The sequence below is a fragment of the Pipra filicauda genome, unplaced genomic scaffold, assembly GCF_003945595.2.
Source record: "Pipra filicauda isolate LSUMZ 115617 unplaced genomic scaffold, ASM394559v2 scaffold256_size1097316_pilon, whole genome shotgun sequence".
In the NCBI taxonomy this organism is placed as follows: Eukaryota; Metazoa; Chordata; class Aves; order Passeriformes; family Pipridae; genus Pipra; species Pipra filicauda.
Genome location: NW_024104372.1, coordinates 700,897 through 721,783, shown reverse-complemented (window position 1 = coordinate 721,783; position 20,887 = coordinate 700,897). Strand labels below are relative to the sequence as shown.

The 20,887-nt window shown below is 38.8% G+C and overlaps 1 protein-coding gene across 1 annotated transcript; it reads right to left on the bottom strand.

The window, feature by feature from the left end:
- Positions 1-1,632: 1,632 nt before the first annotated feature.
- On the bottom strand, positions 1,633-19,124 carry LOC113999334 (fructose-1,6-bisphosphatase isozyme 2). Its single transcript, XM_027742710.2, has 7 exons — positions 18,952-19,124; positions 16,180-16,342; positions 15,188-15,280; positions 9,532-9,672; positions 8,182-8,319; positions 5,452-5,571; positions 1,633-2,350 (listed from the first exon to the last, which is right to left on the bottom strand). Exons 1-7 carry the CDS (start codon positions 19,122-19,124, stop codon positions 2,156-2,158), a joined length of 1,023 nt encoding a protein of 340 aa, XP_027598511.1. The 3' UTR covers positions 1,633-2,155.
- Between the last annotated feature and the right edge of the window lie 1,763 nt (positions 19,125-20,887).

The window sequence follows — 20,887 nt, the reverse complement described above, 5'->3', positions numbered from 1 at the left end:
CCTGGCATAACAATAACTAAGGGTAAATACTCACCCTGAATAATTTTCTCTCCACATTAGTTCAGCCTGCCTCTTCTTTGTGAATAATAGAACACAGTTGGAAGTTAAAAATAACTATTGGAGTTTCTTGGCAGGAGTATTTTTAACTCCTCTCTATGTCCTAATGTAATTCCTAATGTGTTCTTAATAAAGTCTTGTACCAGCACAACTGAGAGCGTGGAGCAGGTGTGAAAATGAGCAGAGGGCATAAGAGTTGCTTACATTAAGGAGATCGCCTAAGAAAGTTCATATAACAGGACAGGAGGGTTATAAATGTGTCTAATATTTAAAGTGACTTAAAGCCCAATTTTCACATCCTTATCACTTAATGTAATCACACATTCCTTTTAATTGCTAATTTTTGCTCTTATTGGTCAATGAATGCCTGTTAGTTTCAGGTGATTTCTGATCTCCTTAGGTAGTGTCAAGTCTGAGATATAGCACCAGAGCACCAACAGGATGGGTGGCTGTAGAGGATGTCAAAATCATAGAATCATTAGGCTTGGAAGGGACCTCTGGAGATCGTCTAGTCCAACCCCACCGCTAAAGCAGGATCATCTAGAGTAAGATACACAGGAACATGTCCAGGTGGGTTTTGAATGTCTCCCGAGGGGGAGAATCCATGACTGTGGTGCCAGGCAAGGACTGTTGGTAATAACAACAAAGGATTGTTTGTAATAAAAGGATTGTTGGTAATAACACAACGTGAGAAAGAGCAGGATGTAGCTGAGCTGGAGAAGGGGGCCATACAGAGGTAGAGAGACACTTTTCCAGGGCAAACATCCTTGTTGTGGCTCCTGTAGATAAGCACGACACAGTGCAGGAATGAGGCTGAGAAGTGGGCATGGACTGTAGGGCGAACAAAGACCAACAAAGACACCCAAAGCACTATGACCCATTTCCAGAAAGGTCTAGAAGAAAGGACTGCACATGATAACAAATTTGCATAGAAAGCAAGAAACTTATCTCCGAGGCAAGGAAAGCCTTTCTACAAAAAGGTATCCCCACAAAGCCCAGGCACATGTGAGCCCTCAGGACCCTGGATTCCCCCTCAGCTGGATCAATGCTAGAGCTAGGACTCTCTCTCCCTCTCCCTCCCCCTTCTCTTTAATTCACTCCTCTCTCTCTTTCTTCCCTTTCACCCTACCTCTTTACCTGTGTGTTTATACTGGGTGATCAGGGATTAACTTATACCAGTTTCCATGCCAAGTGTGTAATTTACTAATAAAACTTTGTAAGTTTTTGTGGACTATTTGACTTCTGTTGTTTCTTTTGACCATGAGCATCTATGAATCTTGGGTGTTTCCTTCCCCTTAAGGGTGGGACATCACAGCAGTATGATGTGTGTAAAAGGGCAAGCTTCAATCTGAAACAAGAACCTTTCAAAGTAAAAGAAAGTGGACATGTAAATGGCTTTGTATCATCTTCAGTTGCAGAGAACAATGGATTAACAGGGAATAGGCATGGTTTGAGTGTCACATTGATAGCAATGGTTTATTGTAATTTGCACCACTGAAAGTTACCTGTCTGTAAATAACACAAGATATTTCCTGTGCTTATGAGAAATGAAATACCTTGGCAACACTGCAGCCTTTTCATCTCTATTCATTACCTAGGGCACATATAATTTGGAGCTTAAAATGCCTCTGTTTCAGACAGCATGAGACTTTTGCTCTTCTTAGGGCTGTCAAAATAAAAAGGATCAGCAAGAAAGCCTCTGGCAGAAAATCCAGATAAGGGCATTGCAAATATTGATGAGGAAATCCTGTTTCAAATTACACCATCCATGCAATGTCAGATGTAAAGCTTCAGATCAAATGGGGATACTGACACAATTCACTTCCTTTTGTTACTATTATATAAATTAGTTTCTGTTTGGAATCAGGACTCCGTCTCTACATTTGCACTGCATAAATCAGAGTAAAAGGATTTCTACATTTTCCTGCAAGGAGAAATTAAATTTTTGCTTTTTTCCCCATCAACTATTTTCACTATTTTTCTTGTTCGCATAAAATGGGACTCTCACTGTGTTAATTGCTAGAATCCACTATCTCGAAATGTATGGCTTTTCTTGTAGACTGAAAACGGATGATCAAGGTCTGATGTGGAAAAGCCTTTAGCTGCTCTTCTTGTGCTTCTGTACACAAGCAAGGTATTCTTGCACATCATCTGGAGATCCAAGTATAAGAGGAACTCTCTGATGAATATTCTCAGGTTTCACATCCAACACTGCTTCGGTCCCTGTAGTTGCCATTCCACCCGCTTGCTCAATGATGAAAGCCATAGGGTTGCATTCATAGAGAAGTCGGAGCTAGAAAGAAAGAGGAAACACATGATTGCCTTTGGGGGAAATTATATCAACAGACTTACCAAAACCCAGCCTTCCTTTCGTGATTTTGGAAAATTTTGTACCAAACTTCAGTTGGCCTACGTAGCAGTGTCTCTCAAGTCAGGCCCTTCTTCTTTACTCTTCTCTTCTCACCTTATACCAACCCTGCATCCAAGCATCACCACTCTTGTTTCCAAGCTGACATACTGATGTCCAGCACCAGTGAAACCATTTTGTCAAAAATGTCAAAAGTAACTGGCCCACAGACATCAGCAAAACAGTTAAGCCAGCTAAGTTAATAGTACTGGGAAAAAAAAAGCCAAAATATCTTCCTTTATGTGCTACCTCAGAGCTTGGGACAATTGTGTTATGTTTGGTCAGGATATTTTAGAGTTTGAAACTTGATGCTCCCAGCTTCAAATTTCAGGTATTGATTGCTTCTCTTCAGAAATATGCATAGATCTTAGTGGCCTGAACTCACCCAGATGGTGGCTATGTTTTCAGAAGTAAATGTAGTTATTATTAAAAGCAAATTTCCCCTTTTAGTTTGGACCCTGATATCTGTTTACATTTTCTAAAATATTACCTGTTGGGATGACTGTGCTCTGGTGGAATGAAAACTGATTTGGGACATATGCCAAAAGTTTCTGTATTTAAATGAGCATAGATGATAGCTGGTCATTTTTTGAGACATTATTTCTGTAGGTTTATTTGTGAAGTGCTCATGTAGAACTATTAGTACACATTTTGTTTAAAGGGCTCTTCATATGTGCAAAAGAGAGAATGTTTTCTAGGGAAAAGGAAGTGCGACAGAATGCAACTCTATCAAGACAGAGAAATGGGTTGAACACAGGACTTCACTACCCATCATGTCTTTAGCACACTGTAATAAAACCATAATATACCACAAGCTTAAATAGTGTCATTCTTATCTTTAAATCCCACTGAAGTGCTACGTCTGGTACAAGGACTCCATCTGACTGGCAACATAAGACCAATAGCCTTTACTGTTCTTATTGCTTGGCCCACTTTTGGAAGATCGTTGGCAGAAAACAGAAGTGGTATCACCATGGAACCACATGTTGCATTTCTTGTTGCTTAAACTGTGATTATGCAACTTAAGGAAAGCAGTTTTTCTTCATGTAGCTGTGCAGTTGTACTTAGGGATCTTCAGGTGGGCTTTGTCTTCAGATAGGTTTAACAATTTTTCACCTAATAAGAACTATAAGCCTTCAATTCATAAAAAATATTATGCAGCATACCTGATTTGAAAAGAAGATCTATTTGTTGACCATTTCTGTACCATTTATTGAGCATTTTGTTCTCTTTCTTTAACTTAGAGAAGGAACTGTATATGTTAGAGCCTACATGCATGTCATTTTCATTTGCTCTAAAGACTTTTCATCAATCAATTCCAGTGACATTTGATTACTTTCAGCTCTCTAATCAAGTGCATAGAATGTCTTTCAGGGGAATGATGATCAGGGCACCTGCCACAAAGGCATTATTTATTCAACAAGAAAAGACTTATGTGAAAAGAACTATGTAGACCTGCACTCTGAGAAGCAAAGAAGAAAATTTTTATTTGTAACGACAGCATAGTTTTGCTTCTCTCATTACTCTCCCTATGATGGCTGTGCAAGCCAGAGCAATCCAACAGTGAATATAAGCTAACTCATGAGGAAATATTAATTTCTATAAAATTATATAGGTAATTTGTTCATTTATTCTTTTGTTCTGTTTCTCTTTTCTTTCTCTTCAGATTTAGTGCAGATTTCAAAACAAAAATTTTAATTTGAAGAGGCCAGTTAGTTAACCCACTTTTCTCACACAGAGTAGATTCCTTTTCTGTCTCTTGCTCTGATGCACAAACAGATCCACATAGTTTAATGAGGGCTTTTTTTTTGGTGTTTTGTTTTTTCCCCGGGATGATGATTCAAATATTTAAAACAATTTTGCCTGGACAAACATGCAGGCATTTTCAGTTGTATATGCTGAAGAGAATTCTTTTTCAGTTTTTACTATGAAGACCACTTGGATCTGCTGGTATTATGGTAAATACAAATTCACCATGATGGAACCAGTAGTCAACTGTCCCTAAAGACTGTAGACATCAGGATGTTCTGATACGAGTGTGGGAGATGGGGTAAATAAACTTATGAGGGCAGATTCCTCCACATACTAGCCAGCTTAAAACCAAAAGGTTTTAAATATGGTGTAGATAGGGAAAAAAGGTGGGTTTGGAGTCAGAATGCCATGATCAATCAGAATGCACTGAGCCAATCTTTTCCTAAGGATAACCTGCAGGTTACTGGTGGTCCACAAATCATCTGTATGACCGTGGCTCTTTTAAAATATATTTGTTTAGAAGTTTGACAATGAGGGTATATAATGTTGCAGGAGAAAAGGTGAGATTGACTATGGTTCATGGCCCATTCAGGGACTCACTGCATTGCATTGCACCTCATTAAGTCACAGTGTGTTTTGTACAGGTGTTCAAATGGGAAATCACCTTTTACCAAAATACTGATATCAGCATGCATGAAACCCATCTTCCAATGACAGAGTTTTTCTGAGCAGGTATTAGAAGCCTGCATTTGCAGAGGTGGTGATAGTAAGCTCAGTGCCCTTTGGAAACATTACATAGGAAAACTTGGTTTCCCACCACTGGACAAAACCCTCTCTGGAGTTCAGCATATCCCACCTGTTCATGGGATAATTTCAGCTGCCAGTTTAAAGTGCAGAGGTCTTCCTTAGGTCTGCCTTGTATCTGCCAGTTATGCACAGATATGTCAGTGGTTTTCTATGGTACTGAGATGTTTATCTTTAGAAAAATTGAAGTCCTTGGTTGCAGTGAAAACCACTTCAGTAGTTTGTAATATAAAAGTACACAGGAAGATTTATGGCCTAAATTGGCAATTGCCTAAATTTCTTGCCTAGATTGGATTGCTGACCATCATATCCATTAATAATTTTTTTCAGAGATGGAAAATTATTATCTGTTAATTTACCTAAACTATTCTTTTAAACCTCTGGTAGTACCAGAGGTATTAGGTTGGGGGAACGGAAGTATAACTATATACCTTTCCTTTAGGACTCTTCTTATTAGCAGGATACATGAAGATCCCACCATACATCAATGTACGGTGAACATCAGCTACCATGGAGCCCACGTACCTGGCACCATATGGGGAACTGCCATCCTGAAAAACATACAGTAAAACATTATATTTACCAGGCTAGACAGCTAGTAGCGTGGCAAAATGTAATTTTTTTTTATGGAACAGAAAGAAAAACTGCTTAAATCACAGATTTAAGCTGCTTACAGATACTGTAAATACAAAAACCAGCCTGAAATGTAGCCTTTTGTAAGACGTAGTGATCATCTACAGGGTTCTCAAATAAGTGTTTTGAAAAGCTGCATTCACAGTGTGCAAACTGGGGTGCCTGTAATTTGAGTGCACAATTTAGAATCAACCCCCAGTCTGTGAAAAAAAAGGGAGTGAAAACTACTTCACATTAACAGCACAAAGTACATATTTGATTTTTGATTCTTCACTGGTTCCTAAGCCAGAGCATGAAGAGGGATGCCACTTTTTACTACATGTCCAGACAATTTCCAGAGGACTCCAACTTTTACCTTCTAGCTTATTTGATAATGGTGAAATTGGTCATAGCATTCATTCTACAGTTTAGCTTGAGAAATAGCAATTTATTCATGAATGTAGTTTTCTTTGCTCTTAGCTCAGATATTGATGTTGTTGAAGGACAGGTCATTCTAGCAAACGCTATCAGGGAAGCATTCATGTCAGTCTCAGGTTTGCTGGTCATAAGAATGATAAAGTAGGAAATGTAGAAGACAAGCAAGGTGTCTTGAACAAATAGAAGCACATACAGTAGACCAAATGCACATTTAATACACATGTATATTTATGTACTGCAATGCTGAAAGTTTGAAAAGATATCTGCATGGGTTTTTTTGTCTGGATCAGTTTTCTAATAAAAGATCTTAGTGCTTTCTAGAAAGTTCAGCCTGTGCTGATACTGGGTCCAGAGAAGCACTTGTTCAGCAACGCCAGCTCCAAGACCTTCAGATATCATGTTAGTCACACTTCCCCCAAAAAATCACAAGGTTAGCTGGTAGAAAAAACACATAAATAGAAAAAAAATATTGTTCTATTTTAAAATCACTTTTCCAAATTGTTCTATGTAATTGCGAAGTTTTGATAATTACTCTCTTTTAAAATGGGAAGAGATTCTCATGAAATCACACATTATAATACAACAGAACACTAGGAAGTTGAGTCTTAAGATGCTTAATCATATAACTCAGGTATTTCATATAGCTGATAGTAAAAGTGGAAGACAGACCTCTTCCAGCCTATGTAATAACATAGGAGAATATTAGGAGAACTATAAAAAATTCAGAAGAAAAGAATACAAACTGTGGAAGACGCGATGGATAAGACACAGCCTGGAGCTTTTATACTGAGTTTTGTTTAAATCTGGTCCTGTTACTTTAAGGCACAAATGAACGACACTTTTAAGTGTTTGCTCCCTTGTTTTTCATAGCTTACACTCAAAAAATTGCATATTTAGACTTCAAATGATAGCTTCTCCATCACACTGTTTGCATTTGTGACATTACAATTGTGAAAATTTTTTACATCAGAAGAAAACACCTTACAACATATTAAAGAGAGATCTAAGCACGTTTGCCGTTAAAGTCTGGGAAAGGTGTGATTACAGTCTCAAAATACCTTTAAAAATACTATCAAAAGAAGAACTCTCTTTTATAGTTTCAAAAGGTAATGAACGAAGTCTTAAAAAAAGTTTAACATTAAGAAAAGTCATAACATATCAACAATAAACAGCCCCTGAAACAGATCGCTAAGGATTGCTTCTATGACATTATCAAATAAGGAGTCTGCAACTCACAGTTATAAAATTTACTGAGCATGAGCTGCACAGCTGTTCCACCTATGTACAAATCATCAGACATGTTTGGAATATAGCAGATTTCCTATTCACATGCAGATTATTTACACAATTTAAGTGTGAACATGGGCAGTATTGTGTGAAAGACCCTTTGTGGGTCCCCTTCAAACTCAGGACATTCTAAGTCAATGCAATACCACTGACAATTTTAGTTGCTTCTTGCCCTTACAGAAACACACTTTCTTAAAACACACTACTGAGACTGTGCTGAGAAAAAGGCACAAGACAAATTTCTCCATTCTGTTAAGGTTATTGCTTGACCCACAGACTGAAATAAGATTTTTTACTTCTCTTGGCTTCTAGTGGCCAGAGGAATATAGGGTGAGTGACCTGTCTGAATAAGAAGGTATTGTCCCATGCCCTATACATCAATTCCTCCTCAAGTCCCATGCAGGGCTGTGATGCCACCCAAATTGCTGCAATCACCTTCTAGGCAGTATGTGGAATCTAGCCCTAAGTGCCCAGCTGCACACGACTGAACTGCATATTCATACAAAGCTAGAAAACAACCATACACTCTAACTTGGCTAGCACAGTTTCAGAGCTTTGTTGAAAAATCTAGTTCTTCAGTACATTTTTTTTCACACATTGATGAACAAGCTATGATTTTATTTACTGAAATATAAGTCGCAAAAGATGTCAGGACACCAAAAAAAAAATTAGATATATACCCAAAATTAATTTGATGGCATGAAAGGGTTAAATGGGTCTGAACTCAGGGAGGCCTTCAAATCTTTTCCCATTAGCCAAGACTGCATGGTATGCAGTGCTTGCCAGTGCACAGTACATTGGGTACAATGCTAATATTTTCTTACCTCAGGGAATTTCTTCTTTTGTAAATATTCTGTCATTGCAGGGTCAAAATACTTTGCATAACCTTCATTGAGACTGTATACCTTCCCCTTCTTCTTGATTTTAACATCTCTGTCCACTAAAATAAATTCACCAAGGGCCTGCAGGACAGGATAGATGAGGTATTAGCAAGCAGCAGAAAATTTTGTTGACTTTCTGTAACAGTTGTCACACTGGATGAGATAGAAATGCTAGAACAGCTTGGTCCTTCCAGCACCAGGCTGGTGTATAATCCCACAGTATTTCAAAAAGAGCAGAAAGCAAAATATCTGCATTAAGTTAATGAAAACTTGTCACATTAGTACTACAAACAAAAAGCAAACTGACTGTAATAGTTAGCATATCAAAGAAACACCAGTCAGCTCTGAGAGTGGGTGGATCATGAATCTCTGTCTACAATTCATAAGGCTGCAAATTAAGAAATTACACTGTCTTGTGATTTTTTAACTCTTCTTGCCTGTCTTGTCTAAATATCTTGAAGTGAATGTGGTCAGCTACCTCCAGGTGGTGCTGTCTGCAGTTCGAGTTCAACATCCATGTTCTCTTTCTTTGTCTCTTACCAGAACAGTTCAGCTCCCAGTTCTTTCCACTCGGAATGAGACTATTTATGAAGGTTAAAAGAAGTTTTGATAATAATGAATCCTTTTATATAAAAAAAACAAACCCCAACCCTCTTACGTTGTTCTCCACATCTAATGCTGGTTTTACAAATGAATGATCTTCCTGTACTCCCACAGTAATACCCGTTTGGCTCCTGGGCTGGGCACCAAGGAGCGGGACATGTCCAATTGTATAGGCATGGTTGTGCTTTTGCAAATTTTGGGACATGCAGCTTAGGTGACAGCAATAGAACTAAACTGCATTCAAGAAATCAAACATCACTGTAAATGAACTATATAAAAAAATGGCCCTTCCCTCAGGCTAAATAGTGAACATACTGATGTTTTTCATCAGACAGAAAAATCAAGAAAAAGATAAAAGTGGAGTACTTTAAGTAGAGGCAAAGGCACTCTTCAGATTAAATTTTCTTAAGTGTTGTTTTGAATGAACGGGGTTTCAAATGCTTAACTAAGAATTTAACTTAATTTGCCCTCTATTGAGTAGAAAAAAAACAAACGGGTATTGCAACCAACATGGTCATTCAGGTATTATTAAATAAATACTTGTAAAGAGGAGATAGGATGCTCCAGGGCATGAAAAAAGAATTGCACAGAGTGTGTAGATTACAGAGAAAAGGACTAACAAAAATAAGTAAAACCAAGCACAGAAAACTCTAAAAGATAGTGGCAATGTGACTAACACCACGACTGTACCGGATCAAGCATGAAGCAGTCCACTCCTTGCCCTGTGGAGAGGGCAACCAGTGTAGCACTACCATACAGGGCATAGCCCGCAGCAACAGTATTCCGTCCGGGCTGTAAAGCATCTTTTTCAGAGGGCTCATCATCTGTTTCCTGAGGAAAAATTACCATTGGACTGAAGGTTAAATTCTGATGATGAACACTAAAAACAATATTTCAACAATAATATGACAGATTTCCTTTTCGTGTCCATGCAGGCCTTCGAAACAACAAAACAGAGATTGTTCCCACTAGTTCAGAGCAAGTTTGATACAAGTACATGTGCATGCTGTGACAGGACGTTTAGAGTTTGTTACTTTATACGTGTCACACAATCAATACGTCATCTGCAAGAAAGTTGACACCTTAGCATTACAGCCCAGGCTAATAATTCAAGATCATCAGAAATCTGAGACCAAACAGAGGTACTAATTTTCTGTAAATATAACATAAGCTATCATACTGATGCGCCTCAGAGGAAATTACTGAGAGATAAATGTTGTAATTAACATTACAGACAAAATGTTTCAAATAATACAGAATAAAAAGGTAGATGGTGCAACATGATGAAACAAAGTTTGTGTACTGGTCTCTGCTAGTGAAGAGATAGTTAACTGAAGGGATATAAATGTTCGTATTGTGTATGAAATAGCGAAAGTATTTGATGATGTGAAGTGTGCATGTGTGGAGATATGCATATATGACTCTATGTAGAACATACATGGCATTTTACTTCACACTTTTATTCAATTTCCAACACTCACATTTGGATTTGGCTCTTTGGTTATCACTGAACACCAGTAGCCCAAGCAGACCTGGTGCAAGTATTTCCAGCCAGCTCTAGGGTTGTGCCTCAGCTACAGCTTGAAAGAGTTTGTCTGGCAGGGTAAGGAGAACAGCCAAGAGTACTTGGGAAGGCTGGTTTCAGCCTTCACCTCCTGCAACCACAAAGTGGGTATGCTTCATATTAATATTTACTTAAAACCTTGCCAGTTGTGGTGGGTTTTCTGTGTGTGTTTTGATGGTGGTCCATGAGGAATTAAAATGAGAACCTCTCCCCTTTCTTCAGACCCTGGTTTAGTATTTTATTATCCCAAACTCAGATAGTTTCTCAGTGATTGCATGGGCTTAATTAGATTGAGTAGCAGCTCAATAGAAATGGTAGGCCTAGCCCAGAATATCCGCCTAAAAAAATAAAAAAAATAAAAATCAGTGAAGACTGTCTTGTGTAGAAAATAAAATATTTGATGAATATTGAGTAAATTCTTTAAAAAAACAAGAATGCCTTCCATAGATATTTTTCAAAAGAAAATACCTCTCCTTCTACAGTGAAATTCTCTGGTGTGCCCTATAGTAAGGAGTTATCAGGGTGCCCATCAGGGCAAGGTGATCCCATTCATTGTTATATGCCAACATGTAGGGGAAAACTGAAATGTAGGATGCTGAAACTACATCTTTCTTGGCATATGAAAACAGTAATTTCACATCAAAATGTTTTTGTTTTCAGCTGAAAGATTTTGCTAGTTTTGTTACTTCACTTACAATTTTTAGCTGTATTTTTCTAAAATCTTTTTGTTATTATTATTTGCAAGTTCTTCTGTGGAAAAAAAAATTCAGTTGCAAACCAGCACTTCATGACAGTTGAAATACAGCTTCTATAAATACATGTGGTACAGTCACTTGAAATTATGTCAGGCTGCTTATTCAGAGAGGTTGTAATGCACATAGTGAAGGGAGACTACTTAAAACTTTTGTTTGTATACTTCAGAGCTTTGAATATTGATGGATAGTGGCTAATACTTTGCTAAACAATCTTTACAGAACCAACTATTATGCCCTACATCTCTTTCAAAAATACATCCCCATGGCACATACATCTCAACATCAAAAACAATGGTTGTATAGTAGACAAATTATTTGCACCATTAAATGCAGAGTTAAACATATATTCACACAACTAGTTGCAAACTTATTATGATCGTCATAGATTTCTGTATGCTTTTCTCATTAAATAAAAAATAATTCTATATAAATGCAGCAAAGAAGTTTGTTTTCTAGAACATGGTACATATACAATATATGTAGCTTTTGTTTATATATGATATTCATTTAAAATGTTTATATGGCTGAAAAAGTATGTATTTGTTGACTATCCTGAAAAAAACCAGAGGAATCCTCCTTCAGGAGATAGGCAGTTGGGCAGAATTCACTTGTTATTTTATTCTTATTCACAACTGTATTTCCAAGACCTAGCTTCCAAAAAGTAGGAAAAAATTTCACTCTGAAACAAACATTTTGCAAAGGTTGTTAATATGAAAAAACTACAGATCAGCTGATATATCATTGTTAGGACTATAGGAGTCCTGTCCTGCCAAGTACTGTGAAACAAACCAGGGGATTAAGCTGGCCAGTCCACTCTGAGAGCTGCTGAGTATTTTCACTTCCTTCAGGTGCGCAGATGGATTTCCTTTCTATTATGTTTTGACTATGATGGCGGTAGTAAATGTCTTTGAAGGTCTTTATGCAAAGCACTGAAATAGGCAGATGGATTGCAGAAAAGCTCTGACAAGCATTGACACAGTCACTTTCACTCATTATTGATGTGAAGCAGATGAAACAAGGTCTGCAGAGTCTGACTATAGGGATACCCTCAGGTGATATCTGAGTTTGAAATTTTTCATGTATGATTTGCCCAACATCTCATGAAGGAGTTCTTATCAGCACTGGGAGACCTTGGTTTCCAGGTCTCCATTTGTATCATGTGTTTCGTGAATATCCTTTGTGTTTACACTGAATTCTTATACCTTCGCTGTAAGGGACCACACGAAGGGGAGGACATTGTCCTCGTGACAATGAAGGGTAGCAAATAAAATACAATAGAGGCACTGGGAAAAGTTCCATATTAAAACCAGGATGAAATAAAGCAAAAAAGTTTCACAGTATATTCATACAGCATGAATTAAGAGTTGTAGATTCAGCTCAGTGGCATGAACATCTGGGAAGAATCCAAGCAAAAAACACTTATTATCACCACACCCCGACACTCCAGCAACTGAGAGGCCCCCAGTGGCAGCGACCATCAAGGACTTATCCCTTGCTGGTTCAGCAAGGCTTCTCCCTCAGCCCCACTTTTTGATGTTTCTCATCTTTTTAACACCACCACCTATGTTTCCGAAAGCAAAAGCCAGGTGGAAAATTAAATAAACCTGAGATGGCATTTATTTCTTAGTGGCTTTCTCTAAGAAACTCATGCAGTACTTTTCTGACAGGAGAGAATGGTGCCTTCCACCATGGTGGATGTCCTGGATTGGGAGCAGCCAGAGAACTGTTTTCACCTCTAAATGTATTGGCCAGGTCTGGCCTTTGTATAAAAATGCTTATTACCTTTTTTTTTTTTCCCCCTAAAATGAGCCAAAAGTTTCACTTCTGAGGAGTGTGCCTTTGGAAACGAAGGTAAGGCAAGACATGGTAGAAAATCAGTCACGCACTCCTCTGAGAATTGGCAGGTGCCAAATATCAGATAGGTGCTAAGGTTCATCCTTTGGAATTACAATTGTTCTAGCTTTTCCAAAATGTTGTTCATGAACCTTAAATGGCCTGAGATTATGATTTCTGCCTTAAGTGATTCTTATCCACCAGGATAAATATATCACTTTTATACTTTTCACACTAGCCTTTAGTAACAATCAATAAAGCACTTATTATTATTTAATAATTTCAAAGCTTTTGAATTTACTAGTGTTTAAAGGTAATCATGTTGCTATGATATTGTGTTGTCTGAGATGAAGGCACGTTAATTAAGACCTACCTTGTAATTAGCATTCTAATGGAAAGTGTTATGCAAGTGAAAGCCAGGAAATTCAACATTGTTTTTAACTTTCCAGGGAAAACTGAAAATTTTCTTGTAGGATTGTTCTTATAATTGACAAACTGCTTCGTCCTAACAGCAGCATTTTCATTTGGATATGAACTATTTGTACAAAGCAATGTAATTTCCTTTTTAGGAAGCACTGAAAAGTATCCACCCACATGGAAACCAGTAACTTAGAAACAGTATTTACAGGAAGTATGTTAACATGTAATACAATTTTGAAAGGATCAGAAAATCATTGGAAATCTTGAGAATTTGGAAATTTGGCAAATGCTCCTATTTTGAAGCAGAATTTTAGGGAACCTGGGCAGTCCATAGTCTTTACACATATTATAGGTGAGTTCAAGGTGACAGAGAAATTTAATCTGTATTTCAACCTTCTAAGCTGTATTAATCACTGGAGAATTGCCTTTGCAGTTACATAGAGTAAGTTAACACAATATTTCTAAAGAGAAAAATGGTATTTAGTATTTGTAAAATGGTTCTTACCACCCTTAAAATAGCGGACAGTGCAGCTACTGCCTACTGTAAATGTAGGGAGCTGCTGTTGTCATTTGGGTTATCTCTTGAGAGATAAATGAAAAGGGTGGGGGCCCCTTTGCTTACCAAAAGTGCATGTTTCATGGATTGCATCCACACAGATAAGCTTTCTTCCCTGCAAGAAGCAAGATACTGGATGGTACTGCAGGTAGTCTGTAGACTGCTCTTTCCACAAAACATACCTAGACATCCTCTTAGTGTTGCATGCAGCCTGTGCTGCACGTGTGGTGTGGGTTTCCACTAACAATTAACAGTGTGGACAGCCATATGCCAGGGCCTGCCATATGCCAGAACTTGGTTTGTGCCACTACCCTCTGGTCCCTACTTGATTCCCTAGTAGATGCATATTCTCAACAGTGATGACTAGTGTATTGCCTAAAAGAAAGGCAAAAACCAAGGACTAGCCAGTTGCAAATTATGAGTTAGTAGATGAGACAGACTTTAAAAACATATCTTCATTTGTTTGAAGTGTAGCATTGAAGTCTACAAAGACTTCTTTGAAGTCACAAGTATTGTAAAATGTTATTTCACAATAGTAATGGCTGAGGATCTCCCATAGTCATGAGACCATGAGCTCAGCCTTTGGGAAAAACACCAACTGCTGGGAGATTAGCAAACAAATCACAAGACTTGGCATGACTGTAACTATTAACATTTGTAATTGGCTGCACAGCTGATGTTCTGTGCAGCCCCATGGGAGCAAACGTGCTGGCAGGGCCCCGATGAATGCAGGTATTTGCTTGCTTCAGCCTCCATCACTACCATGCTTATAAATTCCCATCCATAACAGGTTTAGCAGCTTATGCTGGGAGGTCACCACACTGGTGACCACATGATATGGTCCAGAGCTGCCAGCCCTCTCCAGTCAGTGTCCAGGAGGACAAATACTGTGATTCATCAGCACCAAAACAGCGAGTCAAGGATCACTGAAGCTAACCAGATGTCCTGGTGGAGAGAGGGTTTGATGCCTGCGTGATTGGAGGAAGGAAGTGCTGCCACCTAGCAATTTTGTGGGGTTGGGTGTCCCCTTCCTGGGAATTCAGGCAGCATTTTAGCACTCACAAATCTCAAGTGTTACCTCTTCCACTGTTTCTAAGGCTCCTTTTTCCCCAGAGACATATAAAGGACCTAGGAAAGAAACTAGGCAAGGTGATGAACCCAAGACATTTTGCTTTCACCAAGTGCATCATGCCATGTGTGCTTCATCCATCCTCTTACCTTTTTGTAGATAGCAAATATAGTTCCTACTGGTGCCAAGCAGTCTATATTGGATGAACCATCCAGGGGGTCAAAGCAAACCACATATTTGCCCTAAGACAGAAGTGGCAAGGAAAGCATTAAATGATGTGTTGTTTTGCATTATTATTTCCTTTTACTTGACAAATCCCATGTCTTTATGGCTGCATTTAGTCCTGATACAGCTCATCAGAGAACTCCACACTGCTGACCCAGCTGGTTCTGCAGTACAATACTGACTCCCTGAGGGCCTGCCAAAGAAACAGGAGAAGACATATTTCTGCTCAAACAGCACAAAATCAGATGATAGAAAGGAGTAATCCTCTGCTGCCAAGCAGTGCAAGAAACCGTTTGAAAGCAAAAGGACTGACTCATTATGGAAGTATGTAACTTCCTCAAGTAAATATGTTTTATTTTGTTACTTTTAGTTCCAAATGAAAGGATTTCCCTGTGTTGTGAAGTTTGAGGGAAAGAAGGCAGAAAGAAAAAGTCTTCGGGAAAGGGTAGGTTACATCAGCATGGGCAGTATCCTGCTGCAATAGAATCCCCTCCTGGGGGAAGCCTGACGAAGCAGTCAGGTGTTTCCTTTGGACATGTAACATAAAACCCAGTTCTGCCAGCCTGTCATCTGATTTTATCTTGCCTAAGTACTAATGTAATCCAAAACCAGGTCAGGCATTGTAATAGTACATTTACACCTGGAATGTGGGATTTGTTAACAAGCTCAAGAAAAATTATTCTCCCTGCTTTGCAAAACTTTAATAATAATTTTATCCTCCACATGTCTTTTAATTGTTGAAACCATGCCATCCACCACAGTTATTAATCAAAACAACACAGAAATTATGCAAATTTTCTGAATTCCCCTGGGAAGGGTTGGTTTTGGGGCCAAGCCCAGGTTTCATACTTGAAGCAAGACTGCCACCTGCTGCTGCCTGAGCCCATAACCCCCATGAATGTCGGGTTGCACAGACCTGCTTGTCTTTCGGGGTGAGGATGGCCTCTTTGTTCTCCTCTGTGACGAGGACGCATGTGCTGTAGGAGGACTGGAGCATATTAATCACCAAGGAGTTGGATAATACATCCAGCTTCTTCACTTCATCACCGGTTACGTTTACAGTGCCAGCTATACCAAACCTACAGAATAGTAAAAATGTCAAGAAACCTGAGGGAGGCCAACATTATGGGTTTTTAGGAAAAAAAACAAAACAAGTCAGGGTGGCTCCTTCTTCTCATCTTCCCACACCTTTACCTAATCTGTGGATTAAACTACTAGGGTGCATTATAAGACTGTTGCTGCTGCTAGAAAATAAAGCATGCATGAGAAAGAGAAAGGGCGATGGTATTATTTTGGGGCTTTACCTGGGTCCTTTTGCTTCTGCTTGGATGTTCTCCAGGCCAGAAGCAGAGCATACAGCCCAACAAGCAGGGGCCAGGCTTCCCTAGCAGCCCCACAAAGCAGTCAGCACCAGCTTTGAGGAAGTACATGGGGCCGTTGGCATCTGCATTATTTTCTGCTGCTGGCTGCTCAGAACTCTGTCTCCTTTAACCCACATTCACTCAGTCCCCAGCCAGCCCAAAATCAGAAACTTTAAAGACATCCCCAGGTAATTTACCATACAGAACTGTATCTCAGGATCAAGGTCTTTTACATTTTAGCAATGTGCATATTTTAGCAACGTGCTAATGACACAGAAAACAGTGTATATGTTTCTGAGATTTCCAATTGACGAAGCACTGCTTAGACCTAATGTGCATAATCTGGGCATCTTAGAAATACAAAAACCATACAGGGAATAGATAGAGCTTTTTTATTCATTGGGGGGGGGGGGGGAAGAAAAAAAAAGAGGAGAAAGGGACAAGTGATTAGTCCCTAGGATGATGCTGGTGAGTGGCAGGCCTTAGCTGGGACCAGGGTAGGTGTTTTGTCTTACTCAAAGCTGCTTGAGCTTTTCAGAAGTATTCCATGTTTTGAATACTTCTCTACACTCTATTTTTGAGTGCCAAATTTAGGGTACTAGAAAGGACCATGATTGCCAGGGAGTACTAAGTACATATTCTTCAGTCTGTGTGTTTTCAGGCACAATTTCAGCTCAGATCTATGACTTTTGAATTGAAAATTTGCTAAAAATTCATGTTGAGCTCTATAACATTAAAGAAGACACATCACAGGAGGGGCTAGAAAAACCAGATTTCTTTAACTGCACAAATGCAGATGGATGCAAGTCAGTTACCTATGGTGAAAGTTTGCCAAGGGAACTTCTGAAATTTTGTAGTTAGTTTCAGTAATTTAAACAGTGCAAGTTACTTGTTTGTGGTTTGGATACTTTAGATATTTCTGATTCAACATCTGAAGCTTTTGTTTATAGAAAGAAACATTTGCTTCTAAACATAATGGATGGGTTTTTTTCTGACTGGAAGAAGGCTATGTGACTATTCTACCCCTAGTCTACCAAATAGTTTCTCTGTACTTACTAAATACTTCAGACATTGCCTACTGAAAGATAGAAATGACATAAAAGCAACTGTTCTTCTAAGACAGGGAGGTAAAACAGTTGCAACTAACAAGGACTAAAGCACAGTATAACAGTAAGGGTGTAGGAGCCTAATGCTGCTGTTAATTCTGAGTATGTCTCATGTCCTCTCTACTTGTTATGATCTATGCCTGTAAAGTCAGGGTGATAGTGCTGACATTGAATTCATGATTTGCAAAGAGTATTGAGGACTTGGACCATATAATCAACAGGAGCACAAAAAAGAAAAAAAATCCAGAATGTCAGGCATTTTGGTGTTTCCAGGGGAAGGAAAAAAAAAACAAAACAAACAACCCAGAACAAATTACAAATGTTGACTTTCTTTTACAAATATGTTCCTTGTTTCTTTCATGCATGCATGTATATGTACCTACTCAGGCATGCCAAGAAACATATCTTTCAATACATATCAAAACCTTTCTATTTTAAATACATAACTTTATCAGGACATTCCATATCTCTGAAGAGCTTCAGATAGATCACCATTAAAAAACTCAGACTGATGTCTATTTCACCTGGCTGTGAGGAACAGCTCAGAACATTCCAGGCTTTGCTAATTCAGTTCTTTATTCCATTTGCTACAGAACTAGATGACAAGTGGTTACATTTGTTTTTCGTATAGGGCCCATTAAGACTCCCTGCCGGTAACCCTGATTGAGGGATATTGCTTGAGGAAGGAAGGTGAAATGCATGGCAGCAGAGGGCGTTTCTCACAGGGCTACTGCTTTAGACCATTGCATATACAGCAGACAGGTAGAAAATCAGCTAAGATATAAGAGATAAGACAAGTTCTAATTCACACAGTTCAGCAGAGGACTTGGATCCTAGCAGAAAATATCACAGTGAGATATTCTACATTAAAAATATCATGGTCTGATTTTCAGCAAATTCACAGTAGATTTTAAAACAGTTCAATATCAACAAGTACAAGAGATAACAAGGTGAGCAGTACATTGAAGTTCTGACTTCCATTTTTAGAGTAAAATATTACAGAACAGCAGTTAGTTTAAATGTCTATCTTGTGCCCAATATTAAAAAGCTTCAGAGAGATCTCCTGCTTCCCACTCTTGATAATCCAGGCTCTGACCTCACTCAGCTTAAAAAAAGACACTTCCAAAGTATTTGTGAATTGCTGCCCACTCCCCAGCCTTGTTGTGCAAGTAGCTGTCTCTCTATCTCCTCTTCCTCCCTGTATCTCAAGGTAGGACTCACATGTGGGCAAGGCCTGCCTTTCTGACAGCAGAGGAAATGGCCTTTATGGCAGTCAGCATGGAGTTGAGCAGTTGTGTCAGCTCTCCTGTTGCTCCTTTTACACGGCGTCCCTTCTCCATAACAAATCGCGTGAGAGTCAGCATATCCGTTTCGAAGGGGGTTTTGTCGGTCATTTTTGCCAGGTAGCAGAGTTCCTATCTGCTCAGCCAGACAAGATGCTCTTTTGCTGTGTTGAGATCCCGGGGAGCTGTTTTATTTTGAGGCAAAGCTCTTGGCTGCATTGCTGGTGAGAATTTATTAAGATGTTTCTGAGACCATGTGATTGAGTGCTCAGAATAACAGCACCCCAGGCAGGCTCCATGGCTCCACTAAGATGCAGAAAAGGAGCCTGAGATGGGACTACAGCTGAGCAGCCACTGCTTGCATGGTCTCCCCACACACTGAAAGTAGCTATGTGCAGATCTAGTTACATATTCTTGTTGTATGTTAGACTGATTATAATGCAAAACTCTTGCTGGCTGCTTAGCTGGAAATGGCTTTCCTGTAGATGCTGCTCAGCAATGGGCTCAGCATAACCAAGGCAATGTGCACAATTTGCAAGGCATCAGAAATGAGGCCAGTGAAGCTCCCTTACCATAATCCCTGCTTCTTCACCCTCTTTTGGCTGCTAACAAAAAGGAGAGGGGTTTGAAGGGGTATTGCACATCCCAGGGCAATCAATGGGAAGTTCAGGATGCATCTAGGCATGCATTTATTAAAGACGGTTTACGTTTCTAGTTGGTCTGCTGCAATCCCTTTTTAACGATTTCATTCCTAGTCTGATCTGCTTGTAATTATATTATAGAGTTTGGAAGAACAAGAATTATTGGTGAGCTGTGGCTCAACTAGTTACAAAGTAATTATGTCATCAACAATTTACAAATTAGACTTCTCTGATAAAAACATGTCAGTGTCATAACTCACAAAATGAAATTTTATGTCAGCTTTCATATTGTAGTGCACCATGTAAATATAGGTATGTCCAAATTTGCAATTATGCTGCCAGTAACTCCTCACAAGCAATATACTTGGAGCACATGAAGCTAATGTGAAGTTAGATAGAAATGTCAGTGAACTAGATACATGCTATCTGGAACGCTGGAATTATGGGATTTAATGACAGCACTGTCTTCCCATTCAGATAAGGCAGAAAGAGCAACTATATGCTGTAGCCTTCATTTTACCTACTAGCAGCACTCTTATTTTTTAGCAGAAGATCTGGAAAGCTGTAAGACAAACCAAGAAATTCTGGAATTACAGATGAAAAGTTTGAGTTTCCTTGTTATCATTCCTTTAACACAAATTACTGCACTAAAATAATGCAGGAAAAAAAGCAGAAACAAAATTCAATAACAAAACATATAACTAATTTTTTTTTGTCAATAGGAACTGCAGGTGAAGGCAAAGAGTCTTTTGATTTCCTTTTGCATTCCTTTTTTAATCTTTAGTACTTCTTTGAATTTTTCTAAAAGTGTCTGTTCACCTATTAACAATACATTACTTGTAAAGTTTCAAAGGGATTTGAATGCTAAGGTTTTCTACTTTGAAATTAGCCTCAAATAAAGGTTTTAGAGACTGACAGCACTGAACACTAGCCACAAGGAGAAAGACACAGTTCAGTGCTGCTTCCTGTATGGTTAGCTTTGGGGATGTTTTCTCAATCCTGTTTTAAGATGGAGGAAGGACTGGTGAGCAGAGCTGCTCAGGTGAAGTAACAGGCAGGTTTTGCACTACATCTCTAAGGCAATGTTGGAAGAAGAAAGCAATCTTGAAGATTTCTCTTTTCTACCACTGTGATCTAGTTAAAAGTATATGACACCACCCACATCACAGGACAAATATTCCAGAGCAATTTTGCCTTGTTAGGAGACTTTCTTTGAACAGATTTTACAAAAAA